This window comes from Schistocerca nitens, chromosome 4, assembly GCF_023898315.1.
Source record: "Schistocerca nitens isolate TAMUIC-IGC-003100 chromosome 4, iqSchNite1.1, whole genome shotgun sequence".
NCBI lineage: Eukaryota > Metazoa > Arthropoda > Insecta > Orthoptera > Acrididae > Schistocerca > Schistocerca nitens.
The window spans coordinates 389,206,154-389,227,814 of NC_064617.1; the positions used below are offsets into that span (position 1 = coordinate 389,206,154).

General features: G+C 45.2%; 1 protein-coding gene across 1 annotated transcript in view; it reads right to left on the reverse strand.

The window, feature by feature from the left end:
* LOC126251551 (echinoderm microtubule-associated protein-like CG42247) overlaps positions 1-21,661 on the reverse strand; it is a 569,483-nt gene that overhangs the window by 176,742 nt on the left and 371,080 nt on the right. Inside the window, 2 exon segments of the mRNA XM_049952063.1 lie at positions 2,519-2,668; positions 11,556-11,722. Coding sequence (XP_049808020.1) covers positions 2,519-2,668; positions 11,556-11,722 — 317 coding nt within the window.

Below are 21,661 nucleotides of genomic sequence, written 5' to 3' on the forward strand. Positions count from 1 at the left end.
ATAATTCAAAACGTGCTGCCTTTCTTTGAACTTTTTCGATGTACTCCGTCAATCCCATCTGGTAAGGATCCCACACCGCGCAGCAGTATTGTAAAAGATGACGGAGAAGCGTAGTGTAGGTAGTCTCCTTAGTAGGTCTGTTACATTTCTAAGTGTCCTGCCAATAAAACGCAGTCTTTGGTTAGCCATCCCCACAACATTTTCTGTGTGTTCCTTCCAGTTTAGGTTGCTCGTAATTGTAATACCTAGGTATCTACTTCAATTTACGACTTTTAGATTAGACTGATTTATCATGTAACCGAAGTTTAACGAGGTCCTTTTAGCACTCATGTGGATGACCTCACACTTTTCGTTATTTAGGGTCAACTGCCACTTTTCGCACCATTCCGATATTTCTTCTAAATCGTTTCGCAGTTTGTTTTGATCTTCTGATGACTTTATTAGTCGACAAAAGACAGCGTCATCTGCAAACAACCGAAGATGACTGCTAAGATAGTCTCCCAAATCGTTTATATGGATAAGAAACAGCAAAGGGCCATCCCATGTAACTCCAACAGTGAAGTACGGAGGAGGTGGTGTTACGGTATGGGGGTATTTCCGTGGTTGGGGTGGTGTTGCCTTATTGCGCTTAAGAAAACTCTAAATGCAGAAGAATATGAAAATGTTTTACAGTACTGTGTACTGCGTACAGTACAGGAACAGTTCGATGACAATGATAGTATCAGGGTGACAATGTACCCTATACTAAATCAGCATCTTTGAGGGAACAGTTAGTGGAGAATAACGTTTCTGAAATGGATTGGCCTTGGAATGAGTTTTAACGCCGACTTCACTCCAGAACTCATTTTCCAACATCACTGCCTCCTTTGGTTTCGACTCTTGAGGAAGAGTGTGCTGCCAATCCTCCACAGACCTTCAAACACCTTATTGGAAGTATCGTGCACCAGGGTCCACGCCGTCATAAAGGTGAAGGCTGAACTCACACTATATTAAAGTCCAGTAATAGGTATCTGGATAGTTGGGAGAACAACTGTGGGACACCGACATATTGTGTAGCTAGGTGGGGTGGTTAGGCTATAACTTCCTCTAGACGAAATACAAGCTCTGGCCGGAAAAGGGTGGGGAACGAGTTGATCGTGTTCTTTTTGAAGGATCTATCCAGTACTGGGCTTTAGTGAAACTACCTGAAATTTAAATCTGGATAGCACACATTCTTTCGTGATAAGCCCTACGACTGTCTAATATGGCTCGTCTTAACTTTCTCTCCCGTGTCAACTTCATCTCGAAGTAGCACATGTAACTAACGTCCTTGATCCTTTGTTGTTTGTTCTCCAGGCTCTGGTTTGGCCTACACTCTTTTCTCCACTACGGCTCTTTCTACAATAATGATGTTATTCCCTGCTATCTTAACACATCAGACTGCCCCTCCTCCAGTCCGTATTTTCCATGTACTCTTTTTCTTAGCCAATCTCTACTTCTTTCCCCTATTCCATGATACACTTAAAAACAATGTACACCAGACGTAAAATCACAGTAATTTTTTTTTCCTCAAATAAAGGCATTTGATACTAGCAGCATTCTTCTAGTGAGGAATGCCCTCTTTGCCTGTGTAGTAAGTTTGGTATGACTACCTTGCTTCGTACATCATGTGTTATTTTTCTTCACATCGTGCACTACATGCGCCACAATTTTGGCGTTCCGCTTATCGCTACTCTCATCCTTGCTACTTCTCTTTACTTTAATTTTCCTTTTTTCTTTGCTTTACCGTTAGTTCATATTCTATGTTCACTATACCAATCCAAACAGCTACTGTAAGTCTTCCTAACGTTCGCTAAGTATAGTAATGCCATCAGTCAACCTTATCATTGGTTAACAGCACTCCGTCTTCAGGCCACGAGTGGCCCATCGAGACCATCCGACCGCTGTGTCATCCTCAGCTGAGGATGCAGATAGGAGGGGCGTGTGGTCAGCACATCGCTCTACCGGTCGTTATGATGGTTTTCTTTGACCGGAGCCGCTACTATTCGGTCGAGTAGCTCCTCAATTGGCATCAGGAGGCTGAGTGCACCACGAAAAATGGTAACAGCGAATGGCGGCCCGGATAGTCACCCATCCAAGTGCCGGCCACGCTGACAGCGCTTAACATCGGTGGTCTGACGGGAAGCGGTGTATCCACTGCGGCACACCATTGGCCATAAGTTACCGTAAATTTTAATCCCACGTCTGAATCCTTCTTTCATTTCTGTGATTGCTTTTCGAAGTATAGGTTGAACAGTAGGGGAGAAAGACTGCATCACTGCCTTATGCTCTTCCATCTAAGGATATTTGTGATTTGGAAACGTTGTTTTAAATTTGTAGATATTATAGCAGCCATAGACGTATACTTGGCAGACCTTCCAGAAGTATTTGGAGGGTACAATCTTCTTACTGAGTTGCCGTTCTACAAAGTGAATTGACCCAAAAGGCAAATGATCTACATAACACCGTTGAGTGCTCTGTTAGGATGTTGGGTACTCACCACAGGATGTCCTCGGTGTGCCCCGTGTAGTGCCGCTGGCAGTCCTCGTCCCGGTCGTAGAGCACGGCGACGGCGGCCACGTAGTACAGCATCTCCCCCGTCGGCAGCACCCACAGGTTCCGGTGAGAGTCCGTGCCGCGGTACCCGTATCTGACGTCACTGTCAAGGCCATTCTATACACCACACCACAGGTAATGAACACTACCAACTTCCCTGCTTGCGTACTTTTAGTATTAACCTTTTCAGACCCACTAGCCACAATTACGTACATAAATTTTACTGTCTCTTTCGTGGAACGGAAATATATTTTCCCAGTGAAAATCTCATGTACACATTTGTTAAAGTTCAATTTTTTTTATCGTGTACAAGTGCTGCCAACTGTTGGGCTTCACCATACAATATCAAAAAGACACTGTAGCAGTACGCAGCAGCTTGTGACCGCCAGAATACACGGAAGTGTTTGGTTAGTTATATTCTACTGTGTGTACGAATATAATTGTTATTGTTATAGTGCATGGTATTTACAGAATGACCAGTTTATTTATTACGTCGATGAATATTGCAGAATTAGTTATTTTAGCCCATAAAAAGAAGCCAAGTGTAAAAAGCATGTTTTGAAAATAGGAACAGGTACATATTTTTGTATAAATCTTGCATTTAAAATCATTAAAAATTCGTCTAAAAGCATTACAGCACGAAGAAAAATTTTCTTCGTCCAGAAAAAAATCGGGTCTGGAAGGATTAACAGCCAGCCGTGGATGAAAAGTTGTGCAGCTCCAGCTGTAGCTAGACGGTTCGTATCCTGATGGTGGTACAAATCTTCAACAAGTATGTTCGATCAGTAATGCAAAGAAGAGGGCTGCTGCCGTTCTGGCGAAACCACAAACGCCGGAACGAAGATGCGGAACGCAAGACCAGAGAAGGCGGTGAGGAAACGGCGGCCAATTGTACGCGGAATTGGACCACGCCGTGCCAGGCGCTCCCCCAGCAAGACGTGTATAAAAGCGTCAGTGGGTGCTAGCCTGCTATCACAACTATCAACTATAGGTGGAAGCATAAGCGGCCAAAGACATTAATAGCTAGGGCATAACCACCTATAGCAAGCTAACATACACCAACTAGCGACAAACGTCGGTAAGCCCTTGCATATCAGCAACGTTGACTGGAAATTACCAGCTGGTATTAGAGCCGACCAACAGGCAACAGCAGGGAAACCGACGAGCTGACCCACTGACGCATAAACAAACTGCCAACATCACCCACGCTGTGCATCTGATATATGACCTATCGGACAAAAAAACGATAATAAACCTAACTGTTGCAGATTGCTGACGCTGACTGAGAGATTAACTCATGCACCCAGCGGCAGCCGCCGAGTAACAGCCCCGCACAACGTCAAAGGTATCGACATACATGATACCCACTACTGACAAAGCCTACCCTTACATGACCTATCTCAGTCAGCAAGACATCCGCTACTGCTCTTACCACCCGACCTAACTATCGCACAGGTTTTTTCCCTTGGCTCTTGCCTGGGCACTTTTTTCCTCTGCCCTTCAGACGGCTACCCTTCGTTCGACTTCGACCCAATCTATCTCTAGATGAGCGGGTATTAATGTTTAACCTTAACCAGACCTACGCAGACATCGCAGTACCCACATCCTGCAACACCTCACTCTAGTGAAAACTAACCCTTATTCAGAGATGGCAGTAGTCGTTTTGAGATGGCCGTCATGCTGATGTGGGCGTGTAGGGAATATATATATATATATATATATATATATATATATATATATATATATATATATAAGTGTGTCAATTGCTTTCCAGAAATAAAACTACTAATGTTATTTATTTGAAATTGTTGTGTAGCATTCCGAGAACACTGCATCCCGTATGCACCCTATTAGCGACGAGTGGGCAAGACCCCACAGCCACACTAGTCCCTGATCAGCACGCTGAGCATAGGCTAACTTCCAATCTTTATAGCGGTGTGAAACCATTAGTCGACATTGCTAGTTTGTAAATTAAAGGTGGCAGTCCATCTGCCGCTGAAGTCAGGATCAGATAAAATGTTGGCAGTAGACTCACTCTCTTCTCCCCCTTTTCTTATATTCAACAATGCATGGTGTAGGCTGATTCCAATGGACAAACTGAATTCTTTGTTTTAGACGGTTTATCACCAACATGCTTTCAGCCAAAACTGGTGGAGGTTTTCAACTGTTGAGTTCTGTGCGACTGAATACAGTGTGGCCATACTTCTCTTAAAGGTGACCCATGCGAAGAGCGTCCCAAAATTGCAGCCACAGATGAAATTATACGTAGAGCTTGTGCACACTATGGTTTTTGGCGATGAGAAGATAGGATATATGAAACAGTTGACGCTGTAGGCGTATAAGAAAAACGAAAGCTACTGCAGTATATTTTACACGAAGATTTAAGTTTAAGAAACCTTTGTTCTTGCTAACCCCAACAAACTTGAAGTGAACGTTTCGGCGATAATAAGCAGAACCTCTACGATTCCTTGTTGGTATGGCGGGGTTCTAACAAATGACCGAGGACGCTTTGGTTACCAATCAGAGACGCTACCGCTAGACTGCAGTGCATATTTCAGCTAGATCCTTTTAAACTGGAGTACATTTTCCTTTTGTGTGCTCCAATAGGAGCATTTTTGGCTGGTTCTTTCTTTCCCCGTAACAGCGGGGCGCGTCACTCATATATTGTACTTGCAATAACTGAACACTATCTGTCCTTTTTTCAGTCTAAGAAAGGTAAAAATTTTAAATTGAAATGATTTTCCTCTGATGGGCTCGACCCACGACCGTCGGATTACCGTTCTCCCCTCTTTCTGCTGCGCCAGCCACTGCGTGGAAGCTAGACTAAATGCCTCGTGTTTCGGCCGACCTGCGCGAAATGGATGTTTTCTCTAAACGCCTGGCCATTCGGAGCCCCCACTTTTGTCAATTTCATGTCTGACCAAGCCCTCCATATAACTAAATTTGGACGAAATCAGTGATAACGAGTAGGCGCGGTCCCCTTATAAGATAGATTATTGCGTGTTTTCTTTCTGTCCTTTTACAGTTTTGTATTTATTTTTATATAATACTTCTTGCCCCCTTTGTTGTAAGGATGGTGACATTAAAAGGGGCAGATTATTTTACCGTTTCTTTCATTGTGTTGGATACTAAGTTTAGCATTTTCGTAAACTGAGCGCTGAATACGATACTTGTGTGGTCTCGTGTATTTTCTCAGAGTTGTTGGAACTGGTAAATAAATTATTTCAGACTTTTTAAGTATTTACAGCCGCACAATCCCCAGTCATCTTCTACTTCCACTCTTTCCTTCACTACAGCAAAAATACCCAGAAAAATATATCCAACCAGTCTACGAAATGTTTGTCGGTGGAGTTCAGGTTCACTCTAATATGAGATAAGAAACAAGCGCTCACACGCGTACAACATCTCAGGTTGTCCCAGAATGTGCAGCTACATTTCCAGCAGACACACATTTTCGATTTGTCGAACTACTCTCTCTTTCTCTCTTTCTCTGTTTGGTTGGTTGATTTGGGGAATGGGACCAAACAGTGAGGTCATCGCTCCCATAGCTCCCATCTCTCTCTCTCTCTCTCTCTCTCTCTCTCTCTCTCTTTGTCTCTGTCTCTGTCTCCCTTCCCCCCTCCCACGTGAAACAGCTACGCTGTACTAATATACACGCTAAATGACGCACCACGAGAGAATTATCGGAATGAAACTGAAATCGGTAGACGTGATGCACATGTACAGACAAACAAATTACTAGAATTTCAGAAAAATTAGATTATATATTCAAGAGAAAGAGCTTCGCAAATTGAGCAAGTGAATAATGCGTTGTTCCACCTCTGGACTTTATGCAAGAGGTACCTGGGCTTGGTACTGATTGATATAGTCGTTGCATGTCCGCCTGAGGGATATCGTGCCAACTTCTGTCGAAATGGCGCCTTAGATCATCAAAATCCCGAGCTGGTTGAGGGCCCTGCCAGTAACGCTATAAACGTTCTCAATGGAGAAGAGGTTCGACGACGTCGCTGGCCAAGGTACGATTTGGCAAGCCGAAGACGTGCAGCAGAAACTCTCGCCGTCTGCAGGCGGACGTTGTCTTGCTGAAATGTGGGCCCAGGATGGCTCGCCATGAAGGGCGAGAAAACGGGGCGTAGAATGTCGTCGACATACCGCTGTACCTTAAGAATGCCGCGGATAACAACGAAAGGACTCCTGCTGTGAAATGAAATGGCGACCCAGACCATGACTCCTGGCTATCGGGTCGTATGCTGGCGACAGTCAGGTTGGTATCCCACCGCCGTTCGGGGCGTCTCCAGACACGCATTCGGCTGTAATCTTATTGACTGGTTTAGAACTGTCTTTAGTGATGAGTCTCACATCGAACTAAGTCCTCATGACCTGCGAAGACGTGTCTCGAGACGCTCTGGGCAGTGGCGAGATACCTGCATGGCTGTCTCCCGCGTACGGCCCGCCAACCGGGAGTGATGGTCAAGGGTGTCATTTCATTTTATAGCCGAACCCTTTTTGGTTGACAACATCGGCACCCTTGCAGCGCAGTGGTACGTCGACGAAATTGTACGCCCTGTTTTGTTGACCTTCATGGCAAGCCATCCTGGGCTTACATTTCGACAAGATAATGCCCTCCCGCCAAAGGGGAGAATTTCTACAGCTTGTGACATCATAATTCTGTCAGAGACTCAAATGACTTGGAAGAGCAGTTGAGCGGAAAGGACAGTGTCTTGAAAGGAGGATATAAGATGAACATCAACAAAAACAAAACGAGGATAATGGAATGTAGTCGAATTAAGTCTGGTGATGCTGAAGGAACTAGATTCGGAAATGAGACACTTAAAGCAGTAAAGGATTTTTGCTATTTGGGGAGCAAAATAACTGATGATGGCCGAAGTAGAGAGGATACAAGATGTAGACTGGCAATGGCAAGGAAAGCGTTTCTGAAGAAGAGGAATTTGTTAACATCGAATATAGATTTAAGTGTCAGGAAGTCGTTTCTGAAAGTATTTGTATGGAGTGTAGTCATGAATGGAAGTGAAACGGCCGGCTGGTGAGGCCGTGCGGTTCTAGGCGCTTCAGTATGGAACCGCGTGGCCGCTACGGTCGCAGGTTCGAATCCTGCCTCGGGCATGGATGTGTGTGACGTCATTAGGGTAGTTAGGTTTAAGTAGTTCTAAGTTCTAGGGGACTGATGACCATAGATGTTAAGTCCCATAGTGCTCAGAGCCATTTGAACCATTTTTGAAGTGAAACGTGGACGATAAATAGTTTGGACAAGAAGAGAATAGAAGCTTTCGAAATGTGGTGCTACAGAAGAATGCTGAAGATTACATGGGTAGATCACATAACTAATGAGGAGGTATTGAATAGGATTGGGGAGAGGAGGAGTTTGTGGCACAACTTGACTAGAAGAAGGCATCGATTGGTAGGACATGTTCTGAGGCATCAAGGGATCACCAATTTAGTATTGGAGGGCAGCGTGGAGGGCAAAAATCGAAGAGGGAGACCAAGAGATGAATACACCTAACAGATTCAGAAGGATGTAGGTTGCAGTAGGTACTGGGAGATGAAGAAGCTTGCACAGGATAGAGTAGCATGGAGAGCTGCATCAAACCAGTCTCAGGACTGAAGACCACAACAACAACAACGTCTCCATTCTGGCCCAACCTCACCTTGGCCAATAAGGTCGGCGGATCTCTCTCCAATTGAGAGCTTTGGAGCGCTATGGACAGGATCCACCAACAAGGTCGCCATTTTGACGACCTAACGCGCCAATTGGACAGAATTTGACACTATATCCTTCTGGAGGACAAAGGGAGGACAAATATGTGAATCAATGCCAAGCCGAATAAATGCTTTTATAAAGGCCAGAGGTGGACCAACGCATTATTATAAATAAACTGGAAGCAGTCTTGATCGCTTAACGTTTTTAATGGTGATCGGTTTCGATCTTTTCATCAGATCATCTTCGGACCTACAATAAACAGGAATTGATATCAACATATAAGGGACGAAATCATATATTCATCAAGCAGTAAATAACGTTGCTGTACCACTGCCGGAGGCGGTGGCGCATGGCAATTCTCTTGTACTTGTACTACTGTGGCTGGTGGTGTACTGCACGTGAAGAACACCAGCACTAGTTAAACACATGAAGCCCCGCCCACCGTCTTTGTCATTACGTCATGGACAGCCAATCACGAAAGTTGCATTTCTGCCGCTTAAGAAAGTAACGTGGTAGTTACTTTAACTTATTATTACCATCTATAGGACTTATAAAACACGTTAAAATCTTATAGCTTATAAAATATAGTGTAAAAAGGTAATTGCTGCGACCTAAACTGTGTGGCCCTCTATCATGTACTGTTATTGACCAACGCAAAGATGATGGCAACGACGCCACTGTAGTAACGATGGATACCTACTCGTCTTACTAGGGCCAAAGATTATAGAAGGGATGCCACTCTAGTAACCATGGCTACCTACTCGTCTTACTAGAGCCAAAGAGGCTACCTGTTGAGAAGCGTCCTGGTCGCTCTAAGGTTGCCAGGTCGATCAGTACATGATATGAGTAAGTGATATGCACATGAGTTCCTGTTACCATTAACATTTTAATTGAAAGACATCTCGTCAAAATAACTTCTAAATTGTTGCGTCTGATATGCAATATCAGTAGTGGAATGTTACAGAAATTTTATAAAGTAGGAGCTATATTACCGTTACGGTCGTTGGGCTGCATGGGATGGAACGTGATGGCTATCATGAGCATAAAATTAATGACATTGTGCCAATAATCGTGGGCGGGGCTTCATGTATTTAATTAGAGGCTGGTGTTCTTCACGTGCAGTACACCACCAGCCACAAACAAGAGAATTGCCATGCGCCCCCGCCTCCGGAAGACATTTATGGTATATCAGCGTTATTTACTGATTGATGAATATACGATTTCGTCCTTTATATGTTCATATCAATTCCTGTTTATTGTAGGTCCGAAGATGATCTGATAAAAAGATCGAAACCAGTCACCATTAAAAAAGTTAAGCGATCAAGACTGTTTCCAGTTTATGTATAATAATTGCAGATCGCTGTTTTCCTATACAGGGTGTTACGAAAAGGTACGGCCAAACTTTCAGGAAACATTCCTCACACACAAAGAAAGAAAATATGCTATGTGGACATGTGTCCGGAAACGTTTACTTTCCATGTTAGAGCTCATTTTATTACTTCTCTTCAAATCACATTAATCATGGAATGGAAACACACAGCAGCAGAACGTACCAGCGTGACTTCAAACACTTTGTTACAGGAATGGTTCAAAATGTCCTCCGTTAGCGAGGATACATGCATCCACCCTCCGTCGCATGGAATCCCTGATGCGCTGATGCAGCCCTGGAGAATGGCGTATTGTATCACAGACGTCCACAATACGAGCACGAAGAGTCTCTACATTTGGTACCGGGGTTGCGTAGACAAGAGCTTTCAAATGCCCCCATAAATGAAAGTCAAGAGGGTTGAGGTCAGGAGAGCGTGGAGGCCATGGACTTGGTCCGCCTCTACCAATCCATCGGTCACCGAATCTGTTGTTGAGAAGCGTACGAACACTTCGACTGAAATGTGCAGGAGCTCCATCGTGCATGAACCACATGTTGTGTCGTACTTGTAAAGGCACATGTTCTAGCAGCACAGGTAGAGTATCCCGTATGAAATCATGATAACGTGCTCCATTGAGCGTAGGTGGAAGAACACAGGGCCCAATCAAGGCATCACCAACAATGCGTGCCCAAACGTTCACAGAAAATCTGTGTTGATGACGTGATTGCACAATTGCGTGCGGATTCTCGTCAGCCCACACATGTTGATTGTGAAAATTTACAATTTGATCACGTTGGAATGAAGCCTCAATCGTAAAGAGAACATTTGCACTGAAATGAGGATTGACACATTGTTGGATGAACCATTCGCAGAAGTGTACCCGTGGAGGCCAATCAGCTGCTGATAGTGCCTGCACACGCTGTACATGGTACGGAAACAACTGGTTCTCCCGTAGCACTCTCCATACAGTGACGTGGTCAACGTTACGTTGTACAGCAGCAACTTCTCTGACGCTGACATTAGGGTTATCGTCAACTGCACAAAGAATTGCCTCGTCCATTGCAGGTGTCCTCGTCGTTCTAGGTCTTCCCCAGTCGCGAGTCATAGGCTGGATTGTTCCGTGCTCCCTAAGACGCCGATCAATTGCTTCGAACGTCTTCCTGTCGGGACACCTTCGTTCTGGAAATCTGTCTCGATACAAACGTACCGCGCCACGCCTATTGCCCCGTGCTAATCCATACATCAAATGGGCATCTGCCAACTCCGCATTTGTAAACATTGCACTGACTGCAAAACCACGTTCGTGATGAACACTAACCTGCTGATGCTACGTACTGATGTGCTTGATGCTAGTACTGTAGAGCAATGAGTCGCATGTCAACCCAAGCACCGAAATCAACATTACCTTCCTTCAATTGGGCCAACTGGCGGTGAATCGAGGAAGTACAGTACATACTGACGAAACTAAAATGAGATCTAACATGGAAATTAAGCGTTTCCGGACACATGTCCACTTAACATCTTTTCTTTATTTGTGTGTGAGGAATGTTTCCTGAAAGTTTGGCTGTACCTTTTTGTAACACCCTGTATAAGAATTATGTTCTTTAAAATGTTCAACGCATTATTGACTTGCTCAATTTGTGATGCTATTTCTCTCGACTAAATCACCCAAGTTTTCTGAAATTCTAATGATTTATTTGTTTGTACACGTACGAGTACATCACATCTAACGATTTCCGTCCCTTTCGGATAATTCCTTCATGGTGCGTCGTCATTTTTCTTTCTTAGGGTGTGTTTTGTATAAGTAAACGCGGTTTTTTTTTCCACAACTGTCGCAGGCAGCCAGCAGGCAGACGCAGCGCCCTGCTGCTGGTGAGGCGGTCGTGCAAGGATACACCCAGGCGAGCTGGAGGCGCTTCTCGGGCGGCGCGGTGTCGCTGGGCGGGTGGTGCAGCGGCGGGTAGAAGGTGCGCCGCATCCCGCGGATCGTCACGCGGATCGGCTCCTCCTTCAGCACCTCCAGCAGCGTGTAGTCGGACACTGCAACACGCACGTAATCTCACTGCAGTCGCACCTCTCCAAAATGCCGCTGGAAACTGCACAGAGAGCGCCTGCTGACTCGCGTGTGTGGACAGATACTGTAATAGATACTGTGTTTTTCTATGTGAAATACAGTGCAGTAGCCTTGTTGGAGTCTGGTTGGAAAAAATCGAGTAGTACTGAAACGTTACTCGTCTGCCCTCGGAGCTTTCGTAGGCTCAAACGATGTACGACTCGATGCCGCGACAAGAATTAACGAACTCTCAGTGCTGAGTTGCGACAAATTGCTCCACAGATTGATCTGGAAACATTTATTCTCGACCATAATTAATTCTCTACGCTTCTACACATGTAAAATCAGTTTAAATGTCCGCCCCAATAGCTGAATGGTTGGCGCGTTGGAACACCACGCATGGGGCCCCGGGTTCGATTCCCGGCTGGGGGTGGGAGATTTTCTCCTCTCAGGGCCTGGTCGTTGTGCTGTCCTCATCATCATTTCATCCCCATTGTCGACCCATAAGACGCCCAATGTGACGTCGTACTCAATAAGACTGGCACTTGGCGGCCGAACTTCCCACTTGGGAACTCCTGGCCACTGATGCCATACGATCATTTCCATTTGCATCAGTTTAAACGCGATGTTGTTTGTATTAGGTGAAGGACTGAACTTTGCAACAACACCAATAAGACAACTTTCAACAAATTTTGTGAGTAGTGTTGAAGAAGCGTGTTTTTTTTGTGTTACAGAAGAAATAAGAAGGAAAACGCGTTTTTGAAAATTCCTCCTGTACGCAGCAACTTACACTACACAGGAAGAAATGCACTACTAGTTATGTCAAACATCAAGGACTTCCACTACCTAAATTTTGACAGCAGTAACATACATGACGAACTGCGTACTATGTTGTAGGAATTATTTCAGATCCTTTCGTCTTAACTGACAAGCATGTCACTGCTATGAAGTGCATAATATAAGTAGACTTATATTGCTGTTGTATATGTAAAGTCATCATTTTGAAGAAATCTATTCACATGACGTTGTTTGTTCCTCTATATCAGATGCCACTGATGATAGGTTATGAACCCAAGAACTGGTTTTTGCAAATAAAACCTTTATAGTGCAGCTCTTGGTGTACAGAACATTTCTTTTAATATATACCTGAAAGTTGTGGAGCATGGAGCACCTAGCAGTGAAGATTTTTAAGTCAGTATTTTTTAAAAGAAGAATCCTTTGAGTCGGAAACAGTAAAGTGACTTTAAATCACCTACATTAGATTTACTTTCAGTAATTATTGTACTTGCTATTTTCCTTCCGTGATGTTCCAGTATTATTTAGATATCTACACTACTGGCCATTAAAATTGCTACACCACGAAGATGACGTGTTACAGACGCGAAATTTCACCGACAGGAAGAAGATACTGTGATATGCAAATGATTAGCTTTTCAGAGCATTTACACACGTTTGGAGCCGTTGGCGACACCTACAACGTGCTGACATGAGGAAAGTTTCCAACCGATTTCTCATACACAAACAGCAGTTGACCGGCGTTGCCTGGTGACACGTTGTTGTGATGCCTCGTGTAAGGAGGAGAAATGCGTACCATCAAGTTTCCGACTTTGATAAAGGTCGGATTGTAGCCTATCGCGATTACGGTTTATCGTATCGCGACATTGCTGCTCGCGTTGGTCGAGATCCAATGACTGTTAGCAGAATATGGAATCGGTGGGTTCAGGAGGGTAATACGGAACGCCGTGCTGGATCCCAACGGCCTCGTATCACTAGCAGTCGAGATGACAGGCATCTTATCCGCATGGCTGTAAGGGATCGTGCAGCCATGTCTCGATCCCTGAGTCAACAGATGGGGACGTTTGGAAGACAACAACCATCTGCACGAAGAGTTCGACGACGCGTTTGCAGCAGCATGGACTATCAGCTCGGAGACCATGGCTGCGGTTACCCTTGACGCTGCATCACAGACAGGAGCGCCTGCGATGGTGTACTCAACGAAGACCCTGGGTGCACGGATGGCAAAACGTCATTTTTTCGGATGAATCCAGGTTCTGTTTACAGCATCATGACGGTCGCATCCGTGTTTGGCGACACCGCGGTGAACGCACATTGGAAACGTGTATTCGTCATCGCCATACTGGCGTATCACCCGGCGTGATGGTATGTGGTGCCATTGGTTGCACGTCTCGGTCACCTCTTATTCGCATTTACGGCACTTGGAACACTGGATGTTACATTTCAGACGTGTGACGACCCGTGGCTCTACCCTTCATTCGATCCCAGAGAAACCCTACATTTCAGCAGGATAATGCACGACCGCGTGTTGCAGTTCCTGTACGGGCCTTTCTGGATACAGAAAATGTTCGACTGCTGCCCTGGCCAGCACATTCTCCAGATCTCTCACCAACTGAAAACGTCTGATCAATGGTGGCCGAGCAACTGGCTCGTCACAATACGCCAGTCACTACACTTGATGGCCGGCCGCGGTGGTCTAGCGGTTCTAGGCGCGTAGTCCGGAACCGCGCGATTGCTACGGTCGCAGGTTCAAATCCTGCTTCGGGCATGGATGTGTGTGATGTCCTTAGGTTAGTTAGGTTTAAGTAGTTCTACGTTCTAGGGGACTCATGACCACAGATGTTAAGTCCCATAGTGCTCAGAACCATTTTTTTTTAACTACACTTGATGAACTGTGGTATCGTGTTGAAGCTGCATGGGCAGCTGTACCTGTACGCGCCATTAAAGTTCTGTTTGACTCAATGTCCAGGCGTATCAAGGCCGTTAATACGGCCAGAGGTGGTTGTTCTGGGTACTGATTTCTCAGGATCTATGCACCCAAATTGCGTGAAAATGTGATCACATGTCAGTTCTAGTATAATATATTTGTCCAATGAATACCCGTTTATTATCTGCATTTCTTCTTGGTGTAGCAATTTTAATGGCCAGTAGTGTATGTATTAGGACTAACTGTGTTGTAATATAGATATTGATTTCTTTAACGAACAGTGTATCATGTTCTTAAGAAGACATGTTTCCTTTCAGATGATCCACTGTATTTTCCAATTAATGGTGTTGGATTACGTATTGAAGAATAGGTAAGCAGAAATTTAGAGTCTGATAAGAGTCGGGATTGAGAGGGTGCTTTTCTTTCTTTCTAAGGAAAGTCTGCGGTACTAGCATTATTTCTCAAGTTATTACAGCGCTTGATAATACAGACAAACATTACGGGAAAAGTGCCTCTTTCTATGAAGATTTCTTAATGTGTGTCAAAATGACTCATGACTCGGAACGAGAGGTCAGTGTTCTCCTGTTAAAGAGTACGGGTGATCTACATATAGCCTCCCTCTTTCCTCCCCATAGCCACACGTTTAGCAGCATATTTACTAAAGCGTTACAGAGACATTTTCGTGTTTATAGTCACTCTGAGAGGTTTGCGCGAACTCTTGCCGCAGGGCCAGGAACAGGATACGGCGCATTTGCGACAGCTCGGGCCCCTTCGGGTGTCACGTAGTGGGTTTTGAGCGGCGTGCTTCCGGGTGGGCGCCGTATATATTTCGGCGCTATCGCGGCGCTAATGTATGCATCATGTCCGCCAGCTATTCCGGAGGCAGGCGGTCACGCCACCGCGCAGACCGAGCCCCGCGCGTGGCGGCGACGCGAGAACCGTCTTCTGCCAGACGTGCCCTATTGGATCATGGAAACTACTGCATGACTCGCATGAACGCTGAGCCTGCGAGGCGCAGAGTGGTCGTGGAGGACGTGTACTACAGCGATGCGATGGTCACACTTTTAAGTTCTTTTGTGTACACAGTTTGACTCACTTAGGTGTAGAGTGTGACCATCTTGTTCTATAATACGCTACTGGCCATTAAAATTGCTACACTAAGAAGAAATGCAGATGATACACGGGTATTCATTGGACAAATATATTACACTAGAACTGACATGTGATTACATTTTCACGCAATTTGGGTGCATAGATCCTGAGAAATCAGTACCCAAAACAACCACATCTGAACGTAATAACGGGCTTGATACGCCTGGGGAATTGAGTCAAAAAGAGCTTGGATGGCGTGTACAGGTACAGCTGCCCATGAAACTTCAACACGATACCACAGTTCATCAAGAGTACCGACTGGCGTATTGTGACGAGCCAGTTGCTCGGCCACCATTGACCAGGCGTTTTCAATTGGTGAGAGATCTGGAGAATGTGCTGGCCAGGGCAGCAGTCGAACATTTTCTGTATCCAGAAAGGCCCGTACACGACCTGCAACACGCTGTCGTGCATTATCCTGCTGAAATGTAGGGGTTCGCAGGGATCGAATGAAGGGTAGAGCCAGGGGTCGTAACACATCTGAAATGTAACGTCCACTGTTCAAAGTGCCGTCAATGCGAACAAGAGGTGACCGAAACGTGTAAACAATGGCACCCCATACCATCACGCCGGGTGATACGCTACTATGGCGATGACGAATACACGCTTCCAACGTGCGTTCACCGCGATGTCGCCAAACACGGATGCGACCATCATGATGCTGTAAAGAGAACCTGTATTCATCCGTAAAAATGCCGTTTTGCCATTCGTGCACCCAGGTTCGTCGTTGAGTACACCATCGCAAGCGCTCCTGTCTGTGATGCAGCGTCAAGGGTAACCGCAGCCATGGTCTCCGATGTGATAGTCCATGCTGCTGCAAACGTCGTCGAACTCTTCGTGCAGATGGTTGTTGTCTTGCAAACGTATCAATCTGTTGACTCAGGGATCGAGACGTGGCTGCACGATCCCTTACAGCCATGCGGATAAGATGCCTGTCATTTCGACTGCTAGTGATACGAGGCCGTTGGGATCCAGCACGGCGTTCCTTATTACCCTCCTGAATCCACCGATTCCATATTCTGCTAACAGTCATTGGATCTCGACCTCAACGAGCAGCAATGTAGCGATGCGATATACCGCAATTGCGATAGGCTACAATCCGACCTTTATCAAAGTCGGAAACGTGATGGTACGCATTTCTCCTCCTTACACGAGGCATCACAACAACGTGTCACCAGGCAACGCCGGTCAACTGCTGTCTGTGTATGAGAAATCGGTTGGAAAATTTCCTCATGTCAGGACGTTATAGGTGTCGCCACCGGCGCCAACCTTGTGTGAATGCTCTGAGAAGCTAATCATCTGCATATCACAGCATCTTCTTCCTGTCGGTTAAATTTCGCGTCTGTAGCACGTCATCTTCGTGGTGTACCAATTTTAATAGCCAGTAGTGTATATCGCTGATTTTTGCGTGGTATTAAGTCAAGTGGCCCTCGAAAATTTTCTCTAAAATTGCTGTCCACACTCTCCGCAGCGCGAGGGTTCTTTTTCTCGCTTCCTAATGGCTAATATGTGAAAAGGAAGGGTAGCGTTTAATGTTCTGTCGACGACCTGGTTGTTAGAGACGGTGCACAACTTCGAATTCTGGAAGGATGAGCGAGGAAATGGGCTAACTGCGAGAGTTGGAACTTAAATAGTGGCAACTATTTGTTCACAACGGATAGAAAATAGTTGCATGTTTGCTCATGTTACTGTCCTTCAAAGTAGTCACCAACGTTGTGTAGAATCCGTTGCCAGCGATGTGGAAGGCGTAGTATACCGTCAGCAGAGCCTGTTCTGTTGATGGTGCGAATTGAGCGGTCCACTGCCTGTCGAATCTCTGGAACAGTTCTGAAGCGAATGCTATGAAGTGGTTCCTTCATCTTTGGAATCAAATCAAAGTCACAAGGACTTAAGTCCGCTGAGTATGGTGGAGGTACAGTACTTCTCAGTCCCATCGACAGAACAGAGCAGCCACAGCTTGTGCTGTATGCGCCCGCGCATTGTCGTGAAAAATGATGGGTGGGTTGCGCAGAAAGTGTCGCCGCTTCTTTCGGAAAGCTGGTCGCGGGTGATGATCCAAAAACGAACAGTAATACTGTGCTTAGACGGTCTGCCGTGGAGGATCGTAATGCGTTAGGATAGCACCATCACAGTCGTACACGAGAATCACCATAACTTTAGACCACTCCATTCGCAGCATCAACAGAACAGGCTCTGCTAACGGTATACTACGCCTTCCACTTCACTGGCAACGGGTTCTACACAACGCTGGTGACTACTTTGAAGGACAGTAACAGGTGCAAACATGTAACTCTTTTGTATCGGTTGTGAATAAATAGTTGCCACTATTTAAGATTCAGTCCTCGTATAATGGCATTCGCCTTAGTTAGGGAAATCACAGAAAACTTGAGCAATTATGTCCGTGTGTGAATTAGAGACCATCTCCATAACGGATCCGTTGTCTCACCACTGCGCCACCTCCTCCGGTGGCTAACGTGAGTAATGCAGTCGTCTAACCATTGTGTCACACTCATGTTCAATAGACGACACTGTATAAGCATGTAGATATTACAAGAACATTAGATATTTTTTTCCCGCGGTGGTCGTCACAGCCTCGATATATTTGAGGAAAGGCGTCATTCTACCAGGCCGTATTTTAAAATACTTTATTCCACACTACTGGTTTCCTACACGGTACATTTTCATGTGCATCCATAGCAACAGATATGGATGTCGTTGTTATGCACAAAAGCGAAAAGCATGCGATTTTTTGACAAGGACGATGTATCTATATCTACATCCATATTTCTGTTATTTTATTACGATGATCATTTCTCCCTAAGTAAGTGGACGTCAACAAACTATTTTCACATTCGGAGGAGAAAATCGATGATCGAAATTTCGTGGAAAGGTCTATAGCAATGAAAAACACTTTTTTTAATGACTGCCACGACAACTGGCGTATCATGTCCGTGACACACACTTCCAGTTTCGACAGCATACAAAACAAACTGCCTTCCTCTAATTATTTCGGTGTCTTCCAGTTAGTATACATCTGTTGGTCTGGATGTACTTGAAAATGGACCATGTTTGAAACTAACGGTGCAGAATAAAGCATTTTATCTTTCTTCACATTAGTGGGAGTAACGTGTAACTGAAAATTGTGTCGATAGGATGCCGAGCAATCAGTGTCAACTGAATAGTCACTAATGACGATTTCACATCTACAACCAATAGTTCCTCTAAGAATCAGATCATTCTCTAGTGGTAGGCGGCGCCATTATAAAACAGTACACTGTACCACAGACGTTTCGACTGTCTTTGGAGCAGTCTTCTAAGGGCGACTAACTGCTGCGGTTGTCTGCCCTATGTACCGTTCTATTTCGGTTACCAGATGACTACCAATCTCACATTCTGTGATCCCATTGGATACTTCGAACTGAAGATTCCTATAAAGCGGTGGCTGTTGGTCGGGCTCTTCCTGTTCTACCCTGCAAGCAGGGCTCTTATACCCTGGACTAGTGTTTTCCTGCAGCGGGGCATCGATACCAAACTACCTGCTCCGGCGCATTCTCTTCTATGCAAATGTGCCATGGATATCTTCCCCACCAATGTTCTATAAGCCAGTTAAAATCCTTGAACGCCATGCAATGCGCCTCGCTTTCCGCATGCGTTTACTTTCCTTCACATGGAGCCTCTATCTTCTGAACAATGTCCTACCGCTCCTTACCCACATCTGTACTTTCCGCAAACTACGAAGGTCACTCCAAAAGAAATGCGCACTATTTTTGTAAAAACACAGTTTTCATTTTGCATGTGTGAAAGTTTTACAGTGTGTAGATACATCCTTCCCACTTGTTTTCAAACTTATTTCAACCTGTTCCCGTGAGTGGCGCCGTCACAGCATGTCTTCAAGATGGCTGCTACACTTGACGTTCGTCAGAAGCAACGTGCTGTCATAGAATTCCTGTGCTGTGAAAACGACACAGTGGGAAACATTCACACGAGGTTGGAAAAGGGTTATGGAGATGCTGCTTTCGATCGCAGTACAGTTAGTCGGTGGGCAAGTAGGTTACGTGATGAAAGCGGGCACGGCAATATTGAGCATTGTCCTCGCAGCGTCAGCCCTCGTACTGCACACACTCCAGACAATGTGCAGAGAGTTAACGAATTGGTGACTGCTAACAGACGCATCACATTGAACGAATTGTCACGCTACGTTGGGAAAGGGAAGGAAGTGTTTGCAGAATACTGAAAGTGTTGGCGTTAAAAAAGGTTTGTGCCAGGTGGGTTCCCAGGATGTTGAAAGTGGCTCACAAAGAAACAAGAAAAACGGTATGCAGCGAACTTTTGGAACAGTAAGAGAATGGTGGGGATGAATTTTTTGGAAGAATTGTGTCAGGTGACGAAACATGGCTCCATCATTTTTCACCAGAGACGAAGAGGCAATCAATGGAGTGGCATCATGCAAATTCACCCAAGAAATTCAAAACCACACCATATGCTCGAAAAGTTATGGCTACGGTGTTTTTCGATTCCGAAGGACTCTTGCTTGTGGACATAATGCCAAGTGAAACCATCATAAATTCTGATGCATATGTGACGACACTGAAGAAACTTCAAGCTCAACTGAGTCGTGTTCGACCACATCGGCAAAAGCAGGATATTTTGCTGTTGCACGACAATGCACGGCCACATGTCAGTGAAAAAACCATGGAAGCGATCACAAAACTGACAAAACAACACTGAAACACCCGCCTTACAGTCCTGACCTGGCTCCATGTGACTATCATCTCTTTGGGGAACTGAAAGACTCTCTTCGTGGAACAAGGTTTGAAGATGATGACTCCCTTGTGCACACTGCCAAACAGTGGCTCCAACTGGTTGGTCCAGAATTTTACCATGCGGGTATACAGGCGCTGGTTCCAAGATGGCGTAAGGCACTTGAGAGTGATGGAAATTATGTGGAGAAATGAAAATATTGTTCCTAAAGGATGTATCTACACACTGTAAAACTTTCAAACATGTAGAATAAAAGATGGATTTTAAAAAAAATAGTGTGCATTTCTTTTGGAGTGACCCTCGTAGATTCGAATTGTTTCCCATCCGATCACCAACCGTGGTGTGCTACCACATCTTTACACATTCCACCGTCCCAACTCCTACACACACGCCGTATCTTATACTAGAGCGACTTCAACTGATTCCACCTTCCAGACAATGAATTCCGAGCAGGTATTTACCCGTTCTACCTCTTCTATCTCCTCTCCTATTTCCTCCCCATCACACCCTATCCTTTCTTCTCTCGATTTCACGGCCTGACCATATACCAGACTCTTAGCCACCTCCTGTCCTCCCACTGCCTACCCCAACATCTGCCCTCATCTTCACAGTTCCTACTCAACGACCTTTATCTTTTTAAAAGCTCTTGGCTGAAGAGCGGAATGTTGTATCACTGACAGGCCATCACCCGCCCATATTGGGCGAAGGTGATAAAATATCAATTAAAACAATACCATGCGACTCTTCTCTTGTGAACGTTGAACGCTGGTCACGTAGACTTGCTGAATGATGAAAATACGCTGCCCGTAGAAGAGAGGTTGCTGGCAGCCAGCCCTCGGTAAGTTGTAGTCATCCTCCCTGTTCATGCTGTTGGCGTGTTAAACATTTCAGTAGCTTCTCTAATTTACGCTACTGCAAACCTGGCTGTCCGAGAAAGTAAAGGGGCTTCTGTAGAACGCATCGCACCGCAGGTGGTGTATAGATACAGTGACTTGTTGTGTTGCCCCAGACGCACGTAGCGTTCATGCGAATCGGTCTCACGTTTCTTTCAAATAATCTTCACTGAATTCACGCCGAGGTTCATAGGTGCTTACAGTGTGAACAGCATCTACGGAATCCTTTGTGGGCCCCAATAGATCTTGTGTATCTTGCGGCCGCTCTAGAATATTGGTTTAATTCCTACGCGCCACGGCATCTTGTCTATACGGTTGTTGACGCCTCTCATGAGCAACTGGACGAGGTACATAGATTTCCTCTTCGACGTCATAATTACAACCATATGACTACTCTCGCTTGTTCTGTAAAACGCTAGATGA